Source organism: Lagenorhynchus albirostris, chromosome 6 (assembly GCF_949774975.1).
Source record: "Lagenorhynchus albirostris chromosome 6, mLagAlb1.1, whole genome shotgun sequence".
Classification (NCBI taxonomy): Eukaryota; Metazoa; Chordata; class Mammalia; order Artiodactyla; family Delphinidae; genus Lagenorhynchus; species Lagenorhynchus albirostris.
In genome coordinates, this window is record NC_083100.1 from 25233010 (window position 1) to 25253041 (window position 20032).

Below are 20032 nucleotides of genomic sequence, written 5' to 3' on the forward strand. Positions count from 1 at the left end.
CCGCGGAGCGGCTGGGCCCGTGAGCCATGGCCACTGGGCCTGTGCGTCCGGAGCCTGTACTCTGCGACGGGAGAGGCGACAGCAGTGAGAGGCCCATGTACCGAAAAAAAAAAATAATATTTGTATCTCAGGTTTATTAATTCAATCTTTTTTACAGTCTATTAACATTCTTTTTGGAGTAAGATGTGACATCCTTATTTTACTTCAAGAATGCATGTCATGGCCAGAAAACAATTATTACTGTTCCATTTTTTTCCTCTCCCCTCTCTTTAGTGGCCTTTCCTTGCTTATCCTCAAGCAACAGGGCATCACTTCTCTGCAATTCCAGTCCCTGAAGGAAATCAGTGCAGGAAACATCTATATCACTGACAACAGCAACCTGTGTTATTATCATACCATTAACTGGACAACGCTCTTCAGCACAATCAACCAGAGAATAGTGATCCGGGACAACAGGAAAGCTGAAAACTGTAGTAAGTACATTACCCAAACATTAAAAATCTAGAAACTTTAAACATTATTTTTCTCATTCTACATTGGACCAAACAGTTAAACATAGTGGTGGGTCAGAATTGTTGTCGTCTTTTTCTCAACCCTTAAAAAAGGTTGGTATAAAATAATCAAATGGGTAACTTTTTATAATACATTGCATGTTTTTATAATGTATTTCATGTTCTCAAATCTTGCCTAATCATAAGAACCCTCCTGTGGAGATTTAGATTCAATAGGTGTAAGTGGAGCCTGGGAATCTAAATGTTTAATAAGCATCCTGGGTAATTCCTTGGATCCAATCAATTTATGGAAATCCACTCTATTAAATTTTCTGTTTATTTTTTGCTTCAGAGAATTTGATAACATAGAATAACAAAGTATTTGCCATTTAGGAGTGGTGAAAAAAAAAAAAGACGTGTTCTTCTGAAATGTGTAAAAATGCTGTTCCAGTAGTTTGCTAAACTTCATTTCATAAATGTGTTTTTGTAGGCATGGAGTGATCTTTTTTCATGTATTTTACTACTTTTTAATCCATTCCATCACTTCTTTGTTACACAGAAGCAAATAATGTTTTCATGAGTATATAACTAAGTCATTCCCATCTTATACTTTGATACTCCAATGATTAATACTTAATTCTTCCCTGTTTTTCTCCTGGGTATTACTTTATTCTGCATCCTATAAGTGCTACTACTATGCATATAGTAGTGACTTACTTATAATAAATACAAAATAAAATGACTTAGAATTCAAAGAATCTGTTTACAAATGTATATTCTTGTTGTGGTCATGATAAGTCAGTCCTTTTAAAAGTCACATTTCTTAAGAAACATTTTGCTCTTAGGAAGTCTTCTTGCTTCTTTAATCTCACCATTGGAACAATCACAAGGGTATACATACATAATGATTAAGTTCATTAAGTATGTGAATGAATAGTATAGGACTTCTTAAAAAATGTAAACTCTTAAGAGGCCAACATGATTTAAATTTACCAAGTAGTCCATGAACTAATTAATTAATTTATACGCCACCTTGTACCAGAAAGAGTTTAAGGCAGCTCAGGCTAGCAATTTTTATAAAATATAACTTATAATTTGTGAGGAATTCACATTTTAGCTCTTTTGGATCCTGAAAAGTATTTTCCAGAGAAAAGAGACCTATTGCAACATGAGATGCCTGTTTTGAGTGAACTTAAGTTCTTATATATTCTTCTGTTCCTCATAGAATCAAGAAATATAAAATATTGTTATATATCAAAATATGCATGTCCACATTGAATGAGATTTATCCTTTCATTGAGCCTAGATTGTTTCCTTGGTTTTATACATTTCTGAAACCTGACAGAAAGCTTGCTTTTTTTTTTTTCTACTTAAGCTTCTTATCCCACAATACTGTATTTGTGTTCGTACATGCCCCAGACAAAGTAGATTATTCATGGAAGTAAAATAGAAACTTTTTCAACACTAACTTATAAATATTTCCCTAAGTTAGGGTTATACTCTCCTTTTCTTTCACTTACTTCAAAAAATGAAACAAAATGAAAATAAAACAATAGTACCTCTACCTTTTAAAGGTAAGATTTAGGTATGAAGACAAAAAAAAAAAACCTAAGAAACAATAAAAGAATGAGAGAAAAACATTCTTTTTCTTTAACTCATTTAATCATTTCACAAATCCCTTCTTTTACCTTTTGTAAACCTGAATAAAAAGCAAATGGGAAAAGAAAATGTGGAAAGAAATTAAATGTGAAAAAGCAAGATAGGAAAAATTTATGTAATTATTCCATATCTCTTTAAAACTTCTAAAATTTTGAAAAAAACAAAAGACGATAAATAATATTAATAAATTAAAAATCTAACATTTTCTTCAACTTACAGTGTTAGGTCTCTTGGAGGTTTATCCACTTTTCAAACCATGAACATATTTTATAGTTGACTTTACAGTTTCAGGAAGAAATGAAGCAATTAGAAGAAAGCAGTTTTGTGGTGCTATAATTTAATATTAAGCATATAATTTTTCATTTTTAACGTGTTAGAGTAAACAATTTTTGCATGAAATCCATTTATCAAAATTTGGGTTTCGGTCTCATAGTACATTGGATCCTGCATTTTCAGAAATGTAATTATCCTATAAACTTGACTTCAGATGTGCTGCTGATGTTTACACTGAACCTACAATGGCTGCCCACATGTGATTAAGGCCATTTTATCATCCATAGTATTATCTGCAAAGAGGAAAACAAATATTTGCTTCATTTTAAATGTACTTAAATATTGCATTTTTAGACATTCTTTCTTAATATACCACACACAAGACATATATGAGCACACACACATATTCATTACAAGACATATGGATACACAGACATACAGCATAAGGTGTGTATTCATATGCTCACACAACACATACACATGTACTCAACCCTCGGACACTTACACATGCATTCACACGCATAAACGCAAACACACAGTCACCATAAAATACTCTCATCTAAATCTGTATATTGGCTTGGTAGCTTAAAAGAAAAATCAACCTTGATTTTTAAGTGTTTTTTGGAATTCAACATGGTTTAAAACAGCAATGACAATAAAAGAAAAACCTCACCTCATCTATAAAGTGTGACCATAGCTTGAGCAATCTTACTCTTTTAAGTCAAAATTTTCAAAGCAGACATACAGATGTCTTTATGGTTTGAAGAGACTGAGATTGAGAGAAACTCTAGGACATGAAAAGCTGGAACATTTTCTACCCCCTTTATTTGTATGGTTGTGGTAGGGACAAAACAGTGCTGGTTGGAAGGAGTTTTATAGTAGGTTTATAAAAGTATTTGAAGTTTCTTTAAATAGTTAAGCATAAATTTTTAACACCAGAATATAAACAGTGAAGAGATAAATACAACAAACCTTCGTAATCTGAATTACATTTGAACTCAGACATCTTTATTTTTTAAATATTTGCACATATACACTTAAAACCACATAAAAATGAGAGAAACTATATTCATAATTACCTTTCAAATTGAAATAATTTTATTTTTTAATTATAATAGTGCTTTTATCATTGTGAGAAAACAAAACAATGGACGAATTGTAAAATTTTTTGTTCTAATTCTGTGAAGAATGCCATTGGTAGTTTGATAGGGATTGCATTGAATCTGTAGATTGCTTTGGATAATATTGTCATTTTCACAATATTGATTCTTCCAATCCAAGAACATGGTATATTTCTCCATCTGTTTTTGTCGTCTTTGATTTCTTTCATCAGCGTTTTATAGTTTACTGAGTACAAGTCTTTCGCCTCCTTAGGCAGGTTTATTCCTAGGTATTTTATTCTTTTTGTTGCAGTAGTATATGGGAGTGTTTCCTTAATTTCTCTTTCTGATTTTTCACTGTTGGTGGAGGAATGCAACAGATTTCTGTGCATTAATTTTGTATCCTGCAACCTTACCAAATTCATTGATTAGTTCTAGTAGTTTTCTGGTGGCATCTTTAGGATTCTCTATGTATAGTATCATGTCATATGCAAAGAGTGACTGTTTTACTTCTCCTTTTCCAATTTGTATTCCTTTAATTCTTTTTTCTTCCCTGATTGCCATGGCTAGGACTTCCAAAACTGTGTTGAATAAGAGTGGTGAGAGTGGACATCCTTGTCTTGTTCCTGATCTTAGAGGGAGTGCTTTCAGTTTTGCATCATTGGGTATGATGCTTGCTGTGGGTTTGTCATATATGGCCTTTATTTATTTTTTATTTATTTATTTTTAAATTAAGTTAATTAATTAATTTATTTTTTTGGCTGCGTTGGGTCTTTGTTGCTGCACCTGGGCTTTCTCTTGTTGTGGCGAGCAGGGGCTACTCTTCATTTTGTTGCGTGGGCTCCTCATTGCAGTGGCTTCTCTTGTTGCGGGGCGTGAGCTCTAGGCGCACAGGCTTCAGTAGTTGTGGCTCACAGGCTGTAGAGCGCCGGCTCAGTAGTTGTGGCTCATGGGCTTAGTTGCTCCGCAGCATGTGGGATCTTCACGGGCCAGAGCTTGAACCTGTGTCCCCCACATTGGCAGATGGATTCTTAACCACTGTGCCACCAGGGAAGCCCTATGGCCTTTATTATGTTGAGGTAGGTTCCCTCTCTGCCCATTTTCTGGAGAGTTTTTATCATAAATGTGTGTTGAATTTTGTTGAAAGCTTTTTCTGCATCTATTGAGATGATCATATGGGTTTTATTCCTTAATTTGTTAATGTGGTGAATCACATTGATTGATTTACATATACTGAAGAATCCTTGCATCCCTGGGATAAATCCCACTTGATCATGATGTATGATACTTTCAATGTGCTGCTGGATTCTGTTTGCTAGTATTTTGTTCAGGATTTTTGCATCTATGTTCATCAGTGATATTGGTCTCTAATTTTCTTTTTTTGTGGTATCCTTTTTCTGGTTTTGGTATCAGGGTGATGGTGGCTTCATAGAATGAATTTGGGAGTGTTTCTCCCTCTGCAATTTTTTGAAGAATTTGAGAAGAATGGGTGTTAGCTGTTTTCTAAATGTTTGATAGAATTTGCCTGTGAAGCCATCTGGTCCTAGACTTTTGATTGTTGGAAGATTTTTATTTATGGTTTCAATTTCATTGCTTGTGATAATTCTTTCTGGTTCAGTCTTGGAAAATTTTACCTTTCCAAGAATTTTTCCATTTCTTTGGGGTTGTCCATTTTATTGACATATACTGGTTTGCAGTAGTCACTTATAATCCTTTGTATTCCTGCAGTGTCAGTTGTGATTTCTCCTTTTTCATTTCTAATTTTATTGATTTGTGTCCTCTCCCTCTTTTTCTTGATGAGTCTGGCTAAGGATTTATCAATTTTGTTTATCTTCTCAAAGAACCAGCTTCTAGTTTTATTGATCTTTGCTATTGTTTTCCTCATTTCTATTTCAATTATTTCTGCTCTGATCTTTATGATTTCTTTGCTTTGATTGACTTTGGGTTTTCTTGTTCTTCTTTCTCTAGTGGTTTTAAGTGTAGGGTTAAAGTGTTTATTTGAGATTTTTCTTGTTTCTTGAGGTGACATTGAATTGCTATAAATTTCCCTCTTAGAACTGCTTTTGCTGTGTCCCATACGTATTGGGCGGTTGTGTTTTCATTGTCATTTTTTTCTATGTATTTTTTAAATTTCTTCTTTGATTTATTCAGTTATCTGTTGGTTATTTAGTAGTGCACTGTTTAGCCTCAATGTATTTGTGTTTTTTTTACAGTTTTTTTTTTCCTGTAATTGATTTTCATTCTCATAGCATTTTGGTCCTAAAAGATGCTTGATATATTTCAAGTAAGCTGTGTATAAAAATATTTATTGAATAAGTGCCATATTAATGGTAATTTCATTTATTTTTTATTTTTCATATCAGTACTGCCATAATGTGAATCTTAGTTCATAAAAAATTTTGTACTATACAATCATTTCCTTGGGCTAAATACTTAAAAGTGGAATTTCTGTGAAATTAGGTTATATATAATAAATTTTGGTATATATTGCTATGTCATCTTTCAAAATTACTAGATTAGTTTACACTTGTCCTAAACAATGTTTGATAAGGAATATTTTCCACTGCTCTTTACAGCACTTGATATTATCCATGGATTTAAATTTTGGTGATCAGAAATATGAAAAAGAAGTCTTTTAAATTTATATTTTTTAGTTGATATTGAGCCTCTTTTTATGTGTTGATTGATCCTTTCTATTTATTTTTTGTATATTACATAGTTAGAAGCTTTATCCAGTTTTTAATTCTTGATTTGAAAACGCTTATCATAAATTAAATCCATTAAATTTTTGGGTCTTAAATATGTTGTGTATAAGTTTCCTTCCATATGCAATTTTTTAAAATTTTGTCTTTTGATAGACAAACATTTTATGTTTTTATCTAGTTAAATGGATACGTCATTCTCTTTTTTATGTTTATGATCTTGGCATAGTCTATCTTTTTTCTTCTAGTACTTTAAAACTATATTGAAATTTTTAATCCATCTAGAAGTTTTGGTACAGCATAATTTTAAAAAATCTTAATTTGGCTAGGATATTGACATAATTTACTGAATAATCCATTCCTTCTCACTGATTTTAGGTGTCTGCAATATTTAGCTAAGTAGAGAAAAAGTGCCAGACTCAACCTGTATAGTTTAATTTAATCATCACCACCACCCTGTAAAGTATAATTATCACCATTTTGCAGATGAATATACAGATGTCCAGAAAATTGAATAATATCCCCAATGTTTGGAAGCCATAGTAATTAAAACAGTATGGTACTGGCATAAAAACAGGCACATAGGCCAGTGGAGCAGAATGAAGAACCCAGAAACAAATCCACAAATAAGTTCAACTAACATTTGATAAGGGAGACAAGAATATTCAATGGGGCAAGGATAGTTCTTGAAAATGATGTTGGGAAAACATGGCTATTCACATGCAAAAGAAAGAAAGTGGACCCCTGTCCTATGCCACTCATAAAATGAATGCAAAGGGATAGGGAGGGTGGGAGGGAGATGCAAGAGGGAGGAGATATGGGGATATATGTATCTGTATAGTTGATTCTGTTACAAAGCAGAAAGTAACACACCATTGTAAAACAATTATACTCCAATAAAGATGTTAAAAAAAAAAAGGATTAAGGACTTAAACATAAGACCAAAACCACAATATTCTTAGAAGAAACATTGAAGGTGAGTTCCTTGACATTGGTCTTGGTAATGACTTTATGGATACGACACCAAAAGCAGAAGCAACAAAAATAAAAACAAGTGGGACTACATTAAGTAAAAATTTTCTGCATAGCAAAAACAACAAAAGGAAAAGCCAACCCATGGAATGGGAGAAAATATTTTCAAATCATATATCTAATAAGGCATTAATACCCAAGTTATATAAGGAACTCATGCAACTCAGTAACAAAACAAACAAACAAGCAATCTGGTTAAAAAATGGGCAGAGGATGCGAAGAGAGATTTCTCTAAAGAAGAAATACAAATGCCATCAAGTACATGAAAAGGTGCTCAACATGACTAACCATCAGGGAAATACAAAATGAAACCACAATGAGATGTCACCTCACATCTGTTAGAATGGCTATTATCAAAAAGAGAAGAGATAGCAAGCGCTGGTGAGGGTATAGAGAAAAGGGACCTCTGGCGCACTGTTGGTGGGAATGTAAATTGAAGCAGCTATGATGGAAAACAGTATGGAGGTTCCTCAAAAAATTAAAAATAGAATTACCATATGATGTAGCAATCCCACTTCTCTGCATCCTGATGTTCACTGCAGCATTATTCACAATAGCCAATATATGGAAACAATGTGTCTGTCAACAGATGAATGGATAAAGAATATGTGTCATATATACACATGTGCGTGTGCATGCATACACACACACTAGAATATTATTCAGCCATAAAAAAGAAGAAAATCCTGCCATATGCGGCAACATAGGTGGACCTTCAAGACATTATGCTAAGTGAGTTAAGTTAGACAGAGAATGACACATACTGTATGATATCACTTTCATGTGGAATCTAAACACATCAGACTCGTAGAAACAGAGAGTAGAATGGTGGTTTTCAGGGTCTGAGGAGTGGGGGAAATGGGGTGATGCAGATCAGAGTGTACAAACTTTAAGTTATAGGATGAATAAGTTCTGGTCATCTAAGGTACAGCATAGCAAATATAGTTAACAGAACTCTATCTTACACTTGAACGTTGCTATGAGCGTAGAGGTTTAATATTTTCACCACCACCACAATAACAAAATGGTAATTACATGAGGTGAAGGAGGTATTAACTGAACTTATTGTGATAAACACTTTATAATATATATGTGTTTCAAATCACATTGTATACCTTAAATTTAAACAATGTTAGAAGTAACTTTGTCTCAATAAAGTTGGAAAAAATAAAGCTTGGCCATAACTGTATAAGCTTTAAGTCTTTTCGTATAACAAAGAAAATAATAAGCATAATTAAAAGGCAAAAAAGAAATAGAAAATAAAAGCAAACAAGAGAGCATATCAGCTCACAGAACTGAGAATTGCAAGGGATATTCCTTCAGGCAAAGATGGATCTAGGGGTTAAACAACATCACCTGGACTCAGTCCTTCGACATTGCCCGATTCTGCTTTCTTCTTAGGCCAGCTCTCTTTCTTCATTAAAAATGTTTGGCCTTGGCTTGGAGAATTCACAAAGTTTATAAGTACAGGTAAAATAGCTCTACTTTCTCTCTCCCAGCATCTGTATTGTGGAAAGTTGACCCTGCTTGGGTCATATGCCTATCTCTGAACAGTTCACTATTTTCTCTCTGGCACCAACTGTTCAAACATGTTTTTAAGTCAGTCCCTTCAAAGCAATTGGAGTGATATTTTAAGAATAAGATCCTAACTCTCCTGCTTAAAATCCTTCATCAGTTTCCCACAACTCTTTGGACAAAGCAGAAAACCCTTTAAACGGTCACTAGGTCCTACATAATCTGGCCATTTTTCACCTCACTAGTTCATCAGATATTGCTTTCCCACTCAATGCTCATGTGCAGTCGGTTCTGTGAAAGCACTGATCTTATTCACTGGTCAGACTCTCTTGATTAGACTTGTAATCCCCAATTTCCCCTAGCCCTCTTTGCTTAATAATTCCTATTGATCCTTCTCATCTCACATTGTTGTCCCTCTTTCTGTGGACTGACCTAATGCTACCTACCCATTAGGTTAGGACAACTGTTATATTTTCTCTCAAAAAATATATATATTATACAATATAAATGATTATTTATCTAATGCTGTCTTCCTAACTGGACTGTAATCCCTACATAGAGACAATATGTATTTTATTTCATATTTCCATCATATCCCCATTTCTTAGCATTGTCCAGTATAAACTAAGTAGTTTCTCAACAAATACTTCTAAAAGTAAACACATGGATATACTTGTATGTTTCCACATTTCTCTTAAGTATGTTTATTGAGGGCTTAGTTAGATGAGTAACCCTGCATTGTATACTACTAATATGATGTCTAATCTTCATCATAACCCAGAAAGGTAGATTATTTACTTTACAGATAAGTAATATGTAAATAATTGCCCAAGGCTGCATGGCTAGTCATAGCGTAAGGATTTCAACCTATGTTGACCTGATCAGAAAAACTGAACTGTTACAACTAAATCATATTTTTCAGGCTTTATAGAAAAAGATTAATGGTATCTGTCCAAATACATTTCAAGTCAAACCCATGCCTCTACATATGGTAACTAATGCAAACAGCATACGTAGGTAGTCTTGTACAATGAAAGAGAAGATATTTTTTCTGCCTTTGTGCTTGTAGACAGGTACTTCATTTCAATATTTTGAGCTAATCCGTTTACTTTCACACATGCAGCACAAGTAGCAAGATCCATTATTTAAGCTTGCCTCTATTTTAACTAAAGCAAGTTCAATATTCTCTGTAAAGGTCAAAATACTAAGTGCATTATTATCTCTCCAAAATTTTAATAGACATAATTTAATAGGTATAATTCAGATGAGATAAAGAAAAAACAATTTTACAGCTTCCAGAAAAAAGAGAAGTTAAAGGTTGCCTAACAACTACATTGCTAAAGTTTCTTTAGAGAGCTTTATAGTGGTGTTTCAAACTGTAAGCCATTGAATAGGCCCTTCTACTCCTTCCTATGGAACTATCACTCTGGGAGGTCAGAGAGCGGTTGAATTCTTGGTACTGATTGAAAACTACTTTTCTCTCAAGAACTTCAAAGAAGTATTTTCCTTGGCCTTTTGTGGAGACACTTCCCATGTTTTCACTCTGCAGAAAATGATCAACCAGCCTTGAATACCTTCATCTAGTCATTTGGAAAGAGTGAGAAGAAAGTAATTATTATGGTTTCCTGTTTGTATTATTGCTTTCCTCCAATAGGTACTGTTTCCCTGATGCAAAACTGGTCTGAAATTGAGCATCTGAATACAGACTAAGGAAGGTAGTAGGCAGCAGAAAAGAAGGTAGGAGTTTGTGTGAAGCCAATACTCTCTTTTTCAACTAATGTCAAAGCAGATAACAGAAAATTAAGGGAGAAGGGACAAGAGTGAGAGGCTTTCACACCTGAAAAAATTAATGTGAGTTGGTGAAATAAATAGATCAAGAAGTTGATGGACTATCATGAAATGGGCAGTACAAGGGTGTACTGATGGCTTGTCAACATCCTAAAGGAAGAAACTGAAAACAAATGTGAGGGTCTTAGACAGAAGTTGATATACAAAGAATTTGAGGCATTGATTATATTTTCTACAAGGACAGGAAAGTGATGAATACAAACAGTCAGAGGTTCATGATACTGTGCAGTATGATTTTGAATATACTCTACTTGCCTTTACAAGTTGCTTTTAATAATATAACTTTTGATTTTTTTCCCTCTTCAAGCTTTCTTCTGATAATTGTTTATCACATAAACAAGTATATATAAAAATTGTATATAAATGTACTAAATGTACACATGAAAATTTGATTTTACACATTATATTCAATCAGCTTGATTGAACTCTCTTTCTTACTCCTTACATCTTTATAAATTAATGGGAAGTCATTTATACATCTAGGAATCAGTGATATGAGACCTATGTTAAGATTTCATTTCTACTGACATTGATTTTGTACAGTGAGAGAACCCTCTTTCTCTGCATTATGAATGAATCAGAGGAAAGAACTCTTGCTATTAGTTCAAAATCGGTGTAACAGATAAACTGTCAGCCTTTCCCAAGTAGAACATCAAATCATTCAACTTTTGAAGAGTTTCCACAAAAGAAGAGAAAAATAGTTATGATATATGGTATTTCAATTTAATGATTATTTAAGACATGGAGAGAATCATAATTAAGCAAAGTCCACAAACTTTATGAGTTACCTAGAATAATTAATAATATGAGAACAACAATCCTTTATACAGGAAAATGCTCTGTATAGTCACTATTCCCTCAGATTATCTTTTAAAATTACATTTATCTGTTATTTAGGATGATAACTATAAAGTAAATAAGCTAAAACAGAATAAAAGGAGCTATGATTTTCAATAAAGTTTTGTGGGGTTCTTGGAGGCTATTTGGGGGCATTTTTGAGAAATCTTATATGAAAACATTTGTCTATGAACAAGAAACAGCAAGTAATTCCACTTTGAATTTTAAAAGTAAATATGGATGGAATAATAAGGAGTGTGTAGTTGTCATAAAAAATTTGGCTTTCCAAAATATGTCATGAAAAGAGGAAAATGGGAAGAGGACAGATTGGACAAACAGTAAGATCAATGATTTTAACCAAAATTGTCATAATAAATGTAAATGGTTAAATACCCTAATTAAAGGCAGAGATTGTCAGATTAGATTAAAAAAGCAATACCCAACTATATGCTGCCTACAAGACACAAACTTCAACTATAAAAACACATATAGATTAAAGGTGAGAAAATATACCCGGAGAGATAAATAGATCAACACAAGAGTGGAGAACTATGAATAAACCTACAAGTATGTGGACAACTGATTTTAAACAAATATGCAAAGGCAATTTACTGGCAAAAGGATTGTAGTTGCTTTTTTTTTTTTTTTTGCGGTACGCAGGCCTCTCACTGTTGTGGCCTCTCCCGTTGCAGAGCACAGGCTCTGGACGCGCAGGCTCAGTGGCCATGGCTCACAGGCCCAGCCGCTCTGCCACATGTGGGATCTTCCTGGACCGGGGCACGAACCCGTGTCCCCTGCATCAGCAGGCGGACTCTCAACCGCTGTGCCACCAGGGAAGCCCAAGGATTGTATTTTCAACAAATGGTCCTGGAAAAATTGGATATCTACATGCAAAAAAAGAAAAGAAAAAAAGGAATAGATCCTTACCTAGTACCTGTGTTGGTGAATTTTATGTGTCAACTTTACTGGGTCATGGGGAGCCCAGGTATTTGGTTAAACATTACTTGTGAATATGTCTGCAGGGTATTTCTGGGATGAGATTAGCATTGGAATTGGTAGACTGAGTGAAGCAAAGTGGATAGGCATCATCTAATTCATTGAAGGCCTGAATAGAACATATTCACTCTCTGCCTGACTCCTGAACTGGTACATCAATCTACTTCTGCCCTTGGACTGGGACTTAAACCATCTGTGCTCTTGGTCCTTAGGCCTTTGGACTCAGATTAAACTGTACCATGGACTTCCCTGGGTCTTCAGTTTGTAGATGGCAGACAAGGGAATTCCCAGCCTCTATAATTGTGAGCCAATTCTTTATAACAAATTATATAAAATATGTAGATATAGATATAGATAAAAATATCCTATTTATTCTGTTTTTCTGGAGAACCCTAACTAATACAGTATAATATACAAGCTAACTTAAAATAGACCATAGACCATATGAACCAAAACTCATAATGCTTCTAAAAGATAACAGCAGACAAAACTTTTGTTACCTTGGGGTTAGACAAAAATTTCTTAGATATGATGCCCAAAGCACGATTTATAAAAGATAAAATTGATAAATTGGACTTCACCAAAATTAAAAACTTCTACTTTTCAAAAGACAGTGTTAAAGGAACAAAAAGGCAAGGCTAAGACAAGGAAACAGTACTTGCAGAATCTGTAAAGAACTCTCAATGCTTAATAGTAAGAAAACAATCAATCCAATATAAAATGGGCAGAAGATTTGGTGGCACTTCACCAAACAAGATATATGGATAGCAAATAAACACATTAAAAAATGTTCAACATCTTTAATCATTTAAATGCAAATCAAATCCACAATGAGATACCGCTACATAATATTAGGAAGGTTAAAATTAAACAGGCTGACCGTACCAAATATTGATAAAGATATGAGGAAACTTCAGCTCCTGAGTTGAGTTCATTGCTGTTGGGAATGTAAAATGGTACAACTACTTTGAAAAACAATTTGACAGTTTCTTAAAATGTTGACCCTGTACTTATCATATTATCCAGCCATTTCTGTCCAAAGGAAATGAAAGTGTATGTCCATACAAAGACTTGTAAATGGATGTTCACTGTAACTTAATTTTTTTTTGTAACTTAATTTTTAATAGCCCCAAATGGGAAACAGTCTGAATGTCTAGCAATAGGTGATTGGTTTAAAAAATGTGGCATATCCATGCAATGGAATATTCTCAGTAAGAAAAATGCATGAATATTGATACAGCAACATGTATAAATCTCAAAATAATTATGCAGAGTTAAAGAAACTACATAAAAAGAGAGTACATACTGTATATTTCTACTTACATAAAATTCTAGGGAATGTAAACTAATGGGTATCGAGTAACAGAAAGCCGGCCAATGGCTGTCTGAGGGGAAGGGGCGGGGGGAAGGGATTACATAGGTCATGAGGAATCATTTGGAGGTAATGGATACATTCATTGCCTGGATTGAATACATATAACTCATGATTTCAGGCATCTGTCAAAACATCAAATTGTATACTTTATGTATGAGCAATATATGTCATGTATACTTCAATAAAACTATTAAGCATACACACACACACATACACACAAGGTTTCTCTCTTAAACTATATTGGAAAACATTATTCAATTAAATAGTCATAAATTAAAATGATATCTTGATAGGTCTATGTCTGCCTTGAGAAAGAATTTTATACAGTTTAACATAGGGTCCTCCTTAAGGCTCCAGAATATAGGAGAAAGAATACATGAATTGGGAGATTTTGTTTCCTTGTTTTAAAACTAATCAGCATCACGGATGCTGGTAATTCACTTTCTCAGACATTTGTTAGAGAAGGTAACTTTCACAGATATGATCCCTCTTTAAATTACAATTGCATAGTTAATGCTATTCCATCCCATCTCACAAATGCTCTTACCATAACAATTTGCATCCCTTAATAAATACAGTTGGTAACTAATGGGAAGATAAACAGGATTTTGATGTTTTCATCTTCTGAGAACTTATTAATATTTTATGAAAACCACATATAATTGGGTTTCAGACATCTCAAATCACTTTTCAGACACCCAGAATAACATTTGAAGTCTTTATAGGCCCTTCTTATTCAATAGCTATCTGTTCACTAAAATTATGTTTTTCAGTATAAATAATAATACACTGAATAAGTATTATTTGATATAAAAGGGAACAGAAATGGTAAACCTTAAGTGGCAGTTTTAAAACATGGCCTCAAATTCTTTGGCACTTCTCCCATCAACAAAAAATATAGAGATAAGACTAAAGACCTTTGTTACTACTGTAATCTCTATACCTCCTCATAAATAACCACCACACTTTGTTTAAAATTATTTCAAAACTTTTTTCTTACTTGTGCCAATTTGACTCAAATATCAAGGTAATCTTAGTTGCAGTGTACCAGAGGTCTGTAAGAAACTTGTATTTTATTTCCATTTCTTTTCCCCCTTCTTACATTTCATATATTCTTCTTTTTTCTTTCTTTTCCCCTTTTGATGTTGTTTTATGACAAATATCACTTGTTCTGTTTCTGCATGAAGTTCTCACATGGAATTGACATCAAAATGTGTGGTGTGTTAGTGGAGCAAAGGGTTGGCTTTAGAAAGGTGTGTTTTGTTCCTTACCTTAATTGGAAGGTTAATTTCTGTCACTACTTCTCCCTAGAGTTTTGATATAGGCAATTGATATTTGTTCACTTTTATGAAAAATGCAATGGTACTACACATACAGTGACTGAGGCTCTGCAATATGAAAGAAGTGGAAGGTAAAGTGGGCCATAGTGACTAAGTAGGCAAGCAAAGTTATCTGCCACAGATCTCTCTCACTCCTTCAGAAATAGCTTTACTTAGGAAGATTCATATTAAAATGGTAAGTTTGGACGCAGGCTTCTGTTTTATTTCCCCTTGATTTTGGTGTGTTTTTCAGCTGCTGAAGGAATGGTGTGCAACCATCTCTGTTCAAACGATGGGTGTTGGGGACCTGGGCCAGACCAGTGCCTGTCGTGCCGTCGCTTCAGTAGGGGAAGGACCTGCATAGAGTCTTGTAACCTCTATGATGGGTAAGGCATCTTATAATGTCTCTATCTCATGAGCTTTGAGGTACTGATTGGTTCAGATATTAAAATGATAATAAAAGGGTAAAATTTCAGAATGTTTATGCTGGCCAAGATTTTTAAGGAGAGTTTTTGTTGCATAAAGGAGAAAACATATAAAAGAATTCTTTTAAGGGGAAATTATTTTATTTGAATGAACAAGATAAGTCAAAATGCATATTGACTATTATGTACATATTTAAAAATGTATACCAAAATAGATAATTCTTAATAAATTATAGCAATTTATGCTTATGCAAAATTGAAAAATGTATTTCTATTTTCTTTATAAAGGACATCGTGATAAGTAATATTTCCTCCTCAGTGTCTCAACCATCTTGTTTTTTTTTCTCATGCTTTCCTATTAATCTTCACCTGGAATGACTGCGTAACTTTTGATTTTTTTTTTCCATTTAGGTTGCGTGTCTATTTGATTGTGTATTAGGAACAACACACATTTCTATGTCTCAGACAACTGCTTAGCCCTATAGAGAAATTACCTTTGTAGTTGCTAGTTGAAAAGGTTTTTGAAAGTGTTCTGTCACTTTCTAAAAATAACCTAAGCTATATTTTACATCAAGTATTTTAAATTTTATCTACAGTACTACAATAATCAAATTGGCAACAATAAAACTTAGTATATACCTTGTTGCATGGCATTTCATATACTCGTAAAATCACTTTATCCTAACATACCATTTCATGCGTCATAGTTGTCCTTCATTAGTGTGATAATGCAGTTTTTAGTACTGTCCCTGAGTCAAATTTTCCTATATTGCTCACTGATTTTCAACATTTTTGTAAAAGGGTAGTTTTGAAGTTCTTTCTTCTTCTGCCTCATGAATTGTCCCATTTTAACAACCGTTTCCATGATCCCAGATAACATTTTATTTTTGTATTTTACATTAAAGGATAAAAATCTATGGATCTTAATAATATAGATATGTGTCTTCTTTGAAAGATGACCAAACCAATTCCCTCCATGAATTTAGGGGGAAAAAAGATTGAAATTAAAATTAGAAGTTTAAAAACAATATTAAATCGGAATTTAATAGTTTGAAATGGTGATGACATTTGCACAACTCTGTGAATATACTAAAATATGCATTAAATTGTGCACTTTCAATAGGTGAATGTCATGGTATATGAATTATCTCTCAATAAAAGCATTACTGAAAAAGGGTTTAATAGTTTTATTAGGAAAATTTCAACTTGAAAATTTGTAAAACACATCAACTCATACATTTGATAATGAATAGCAAATTATTTGCTACTTGTCTCATTGAATTGAACTGTATTAATGCTTGTTCACATTATTATGAAAGAAAGATATTTCCTGTACATAAAATACATCAGATCAGATATGATTCTCTGTGTGTGTGGCAATTGATGCCACTAAAATGGAACTAATAGACCTTAATTCCACTGTGTTACATTAAAAGTTTATTGAATACGTATGTGCGTTTCTAAGGAAGGAATAGATTATAGAAATCATTTTATCAAACAGAAGCATCTTATAAACAGTGAGAAGTGGGAAAATTAAGTGTTGACCAAAGTCATAACATTGTAAAAGCACCAAACCAACGCTAGAACTCAGGATGTCTGATTTTCATCCTGTTTCTTTACAGATGCCATTGTTTTTCTTTAATATTTCAGTTTTAAACTTGTCAGAAATATGAAATTGATGTATATGTGGATGTATACACTACCTTCTGTCTCATTTTTGTGAAACAATGAAAGCTAAGCAAAGGAAAAATACTGGTCCCCTAAATAAACAACACTGATTATCCTGTTGTTTTTGAAAGCTTAACATTTTCCAAATCATTAAATCAAACATATTAAAGAAATATAAAGTTTTTAATGTAGTTTTGCAGCAGTAATGGGGTCCTAGGAAATCATGCACAAGTTTTAGTTTAAAAGATAATAAATGAAAGTATCTTATAAATATCTGATATAATTCTTGCCTACCCAATGATAGACGTCCCCACCTCCAATCTTGTGGTATTGCCAAATTACTTCCAACTTTGCCTGGCAGGTAAGACAGTCTTTGAGGAAACATGAATTCAAATTCTAACTTAATCACTTCCTACTTGAAATGTCCATCCACCGGTAAATAACCTAACTGTCCTAAACTCTGTTTTCTTACATGGAAAATGGGAATAATAATGATGTGATTATTATTATATCATATTATAGTATAATAATAATAATGATTGTGATTATCAAATGAGAAAATTCTTATTCGAATTCCTACTGTTAAAACAATTATCATCATTTCCTTTTTGTGTCTATTAATCTGAGCTCATTAAATAGTTAGGTAGAACAGTCACTTTATACACTGCTGAAAATAAATACAAATATGACATTTACCAAAATCAGGGAACTTATTTATATATAAAAATAGTTTGACTATCATTAAAGAATAAATCCTAAAAAGAGGATTTTTTGAAGGGGGAAAAAAAATCAGTTAATCCTGGCTGTTAGCACTCAAATCCAGATCATATAAGTCACTATATTTTTGCAACTCCTAACTACAATGCCCAAGTATTCAAAATGAACAAGAAAACTAATTGCAATGCAATCTTAATTTTTTTTTTCTTATCTGGCAACATGGTTAAATGCTTCTGAAACTTCAATAACAACAGAGAAACATCAGAAAGAGTGCCAGTCTAAGATCTTTGTAGGCATTTTTATGTTTAATATTCACAAGCTCTCATCGAAACACCCTTCTTTTCCTTTTTCAGAGGATATTTAGGGAATGAGGTCTAGAGAAGTTAAGGGATGTAAGACAGCAATATTCATCTTGGTGCTGGGAACACGAACCAAATCCAAAGTATTTGCTCTAGATCACAGGATTGGCTAAGGTAGCACACACACAACAAAACTGTGAGAAGTATACAGCAGCAAAAACGCAAAGCTCAGTAAGCAAAGCTCATGCTCACTAGAATGTGAATTTTTGTATCAGATTCAAGTGAAAGGGGATCTCTGGCAAAGTCACAGCAGAATCACTAGAGGACAGGGAAGAAAAAAGGCAATGATGGAGACAGTGACAATAAATAAATTGCAAGGAGGATCTGTTCTGAGAGCAGAAAGGAAGAGAGCCAGAAACCACACAGATAGAAGTCTACTCTATAAAAGAGAAGGCAGCTAGGTTGCCTCCATGATTTTTTTTTTTTTTTTTTTGCGGTACGCGGGCCTCTCACTGTCGCGGCCTCTCCCGTTGTGGAGCACAGGCTCTGGACGCGCAGGCTTAGCGGCCATGGCTCATGGGCCCAGCTGCTCCGTGGCATGTGGGATCTTCCCGGACCGGGGCACAAACCCGTGTCCCCTGCATCGGCAGGCGGACTCTCAACCACTGCGCCACCAGGGAAGCCCACCTCCATGATTTTTTATGACATATTCATTTTACTCCTCAACTCTGTGTATGGGGAAGGGAGTTTTGGAGAAGAGAAAGGAAAGCATGACCCATGTTTTAGTACCATAAAAATTATTACCTTCATTTAGTATCCTAACTCTTTAGTCACCCAAGAAGCTGTTTTCAGAAACAGTGCTTTGCTGATGATTGCAGGGTGTGCTGTAAATATCATATAATTTCACTTACACATAATGCTTTTTATACTCTTTACAATTTAGCTACCACCCCATTCCCAACCCCCACCCCAATACCAGGTCATTTTGACTTTCATATTCTGAAGATTTCCTCTATTGAATACTTTATATCACTTGTTGATGAAACACGCAAAATAAAAAACTTTTATGTAACTAAGATGTTAAACTCAAGAAAATTCATAAAAAGTTAATCCATAGCAAACCCACACTTCACTTCGAGTGCAAAATCCATGTAACTATATATGTACATTCATACATAAATAAACCATAGATTTATGCTATTTATTTTGGAAACCAAACCATTATTTGACCTTGAAATATATGTAATCTTAATCTAACCAACAGAAAATATAGCCCACCCTTTGGATTTCAGTCATCTGTTAAGGCTTTATAATAACCAAATAAGATAGTTCACTATGAAAAAAGAGTGATTATTTCACTCCAGGGAAAAATAAATTTGAATTTATCACCTAGTTAATCCATAATTGCCATATTTGCAATGCTATTAGTTTGGAATGGTCACTCATGATACAAAGGCACAAAATAATGAAGCAGCTATAAATATTTAGTCGTTTTGTTAATGACTCATAACTGAAATTCTAAATTGTTTATACCCAGTACCTCATCCTCTCACACGTTAGTGGAAATAGTGTGTTTTAAACATATTGTACATGACTGATACCCAATTATTGAAATGAAAACTTTTAGGATAGATATTAATTGGAAAACTTATATACTGGTAAATTTAACATTCAAATAGCCACAAAATGTAAGGTTTGGGGAAGTGATGACCATCCTCCCACATTTTAATTAGAAAGTTTTAGAATGTTACCATTCAACTATTTTTTATTTTATAT

The 20032-nt window shown here is 33.6% G+C and overlaps 1 protein-coding gene across 1 annotated transcript in view; it reads left to right on the forward strand.

Annotated features, from left to right (window-relative positions):
* The window catches only part of ERBB4 (erb-b2 receptor tyrosine kinase 4), a 1131344-nt gene that overhangs the window by 835763 nt on the left and 275549 nt on the right, over positions 1-20032 (forward strand). Inside the window, exons 12-13 of the mRNA XM_060152176.1 lie at positions 274-473; positions 15401-15533. Coding sequence (XP_060008159.1) covers positions 274-473; positions 15401-15533 — 333 coding nt within the window. The remainder of the gene's footprint in view (positions 1-273; positions 474-15400; positions 15534-20032) is intronic.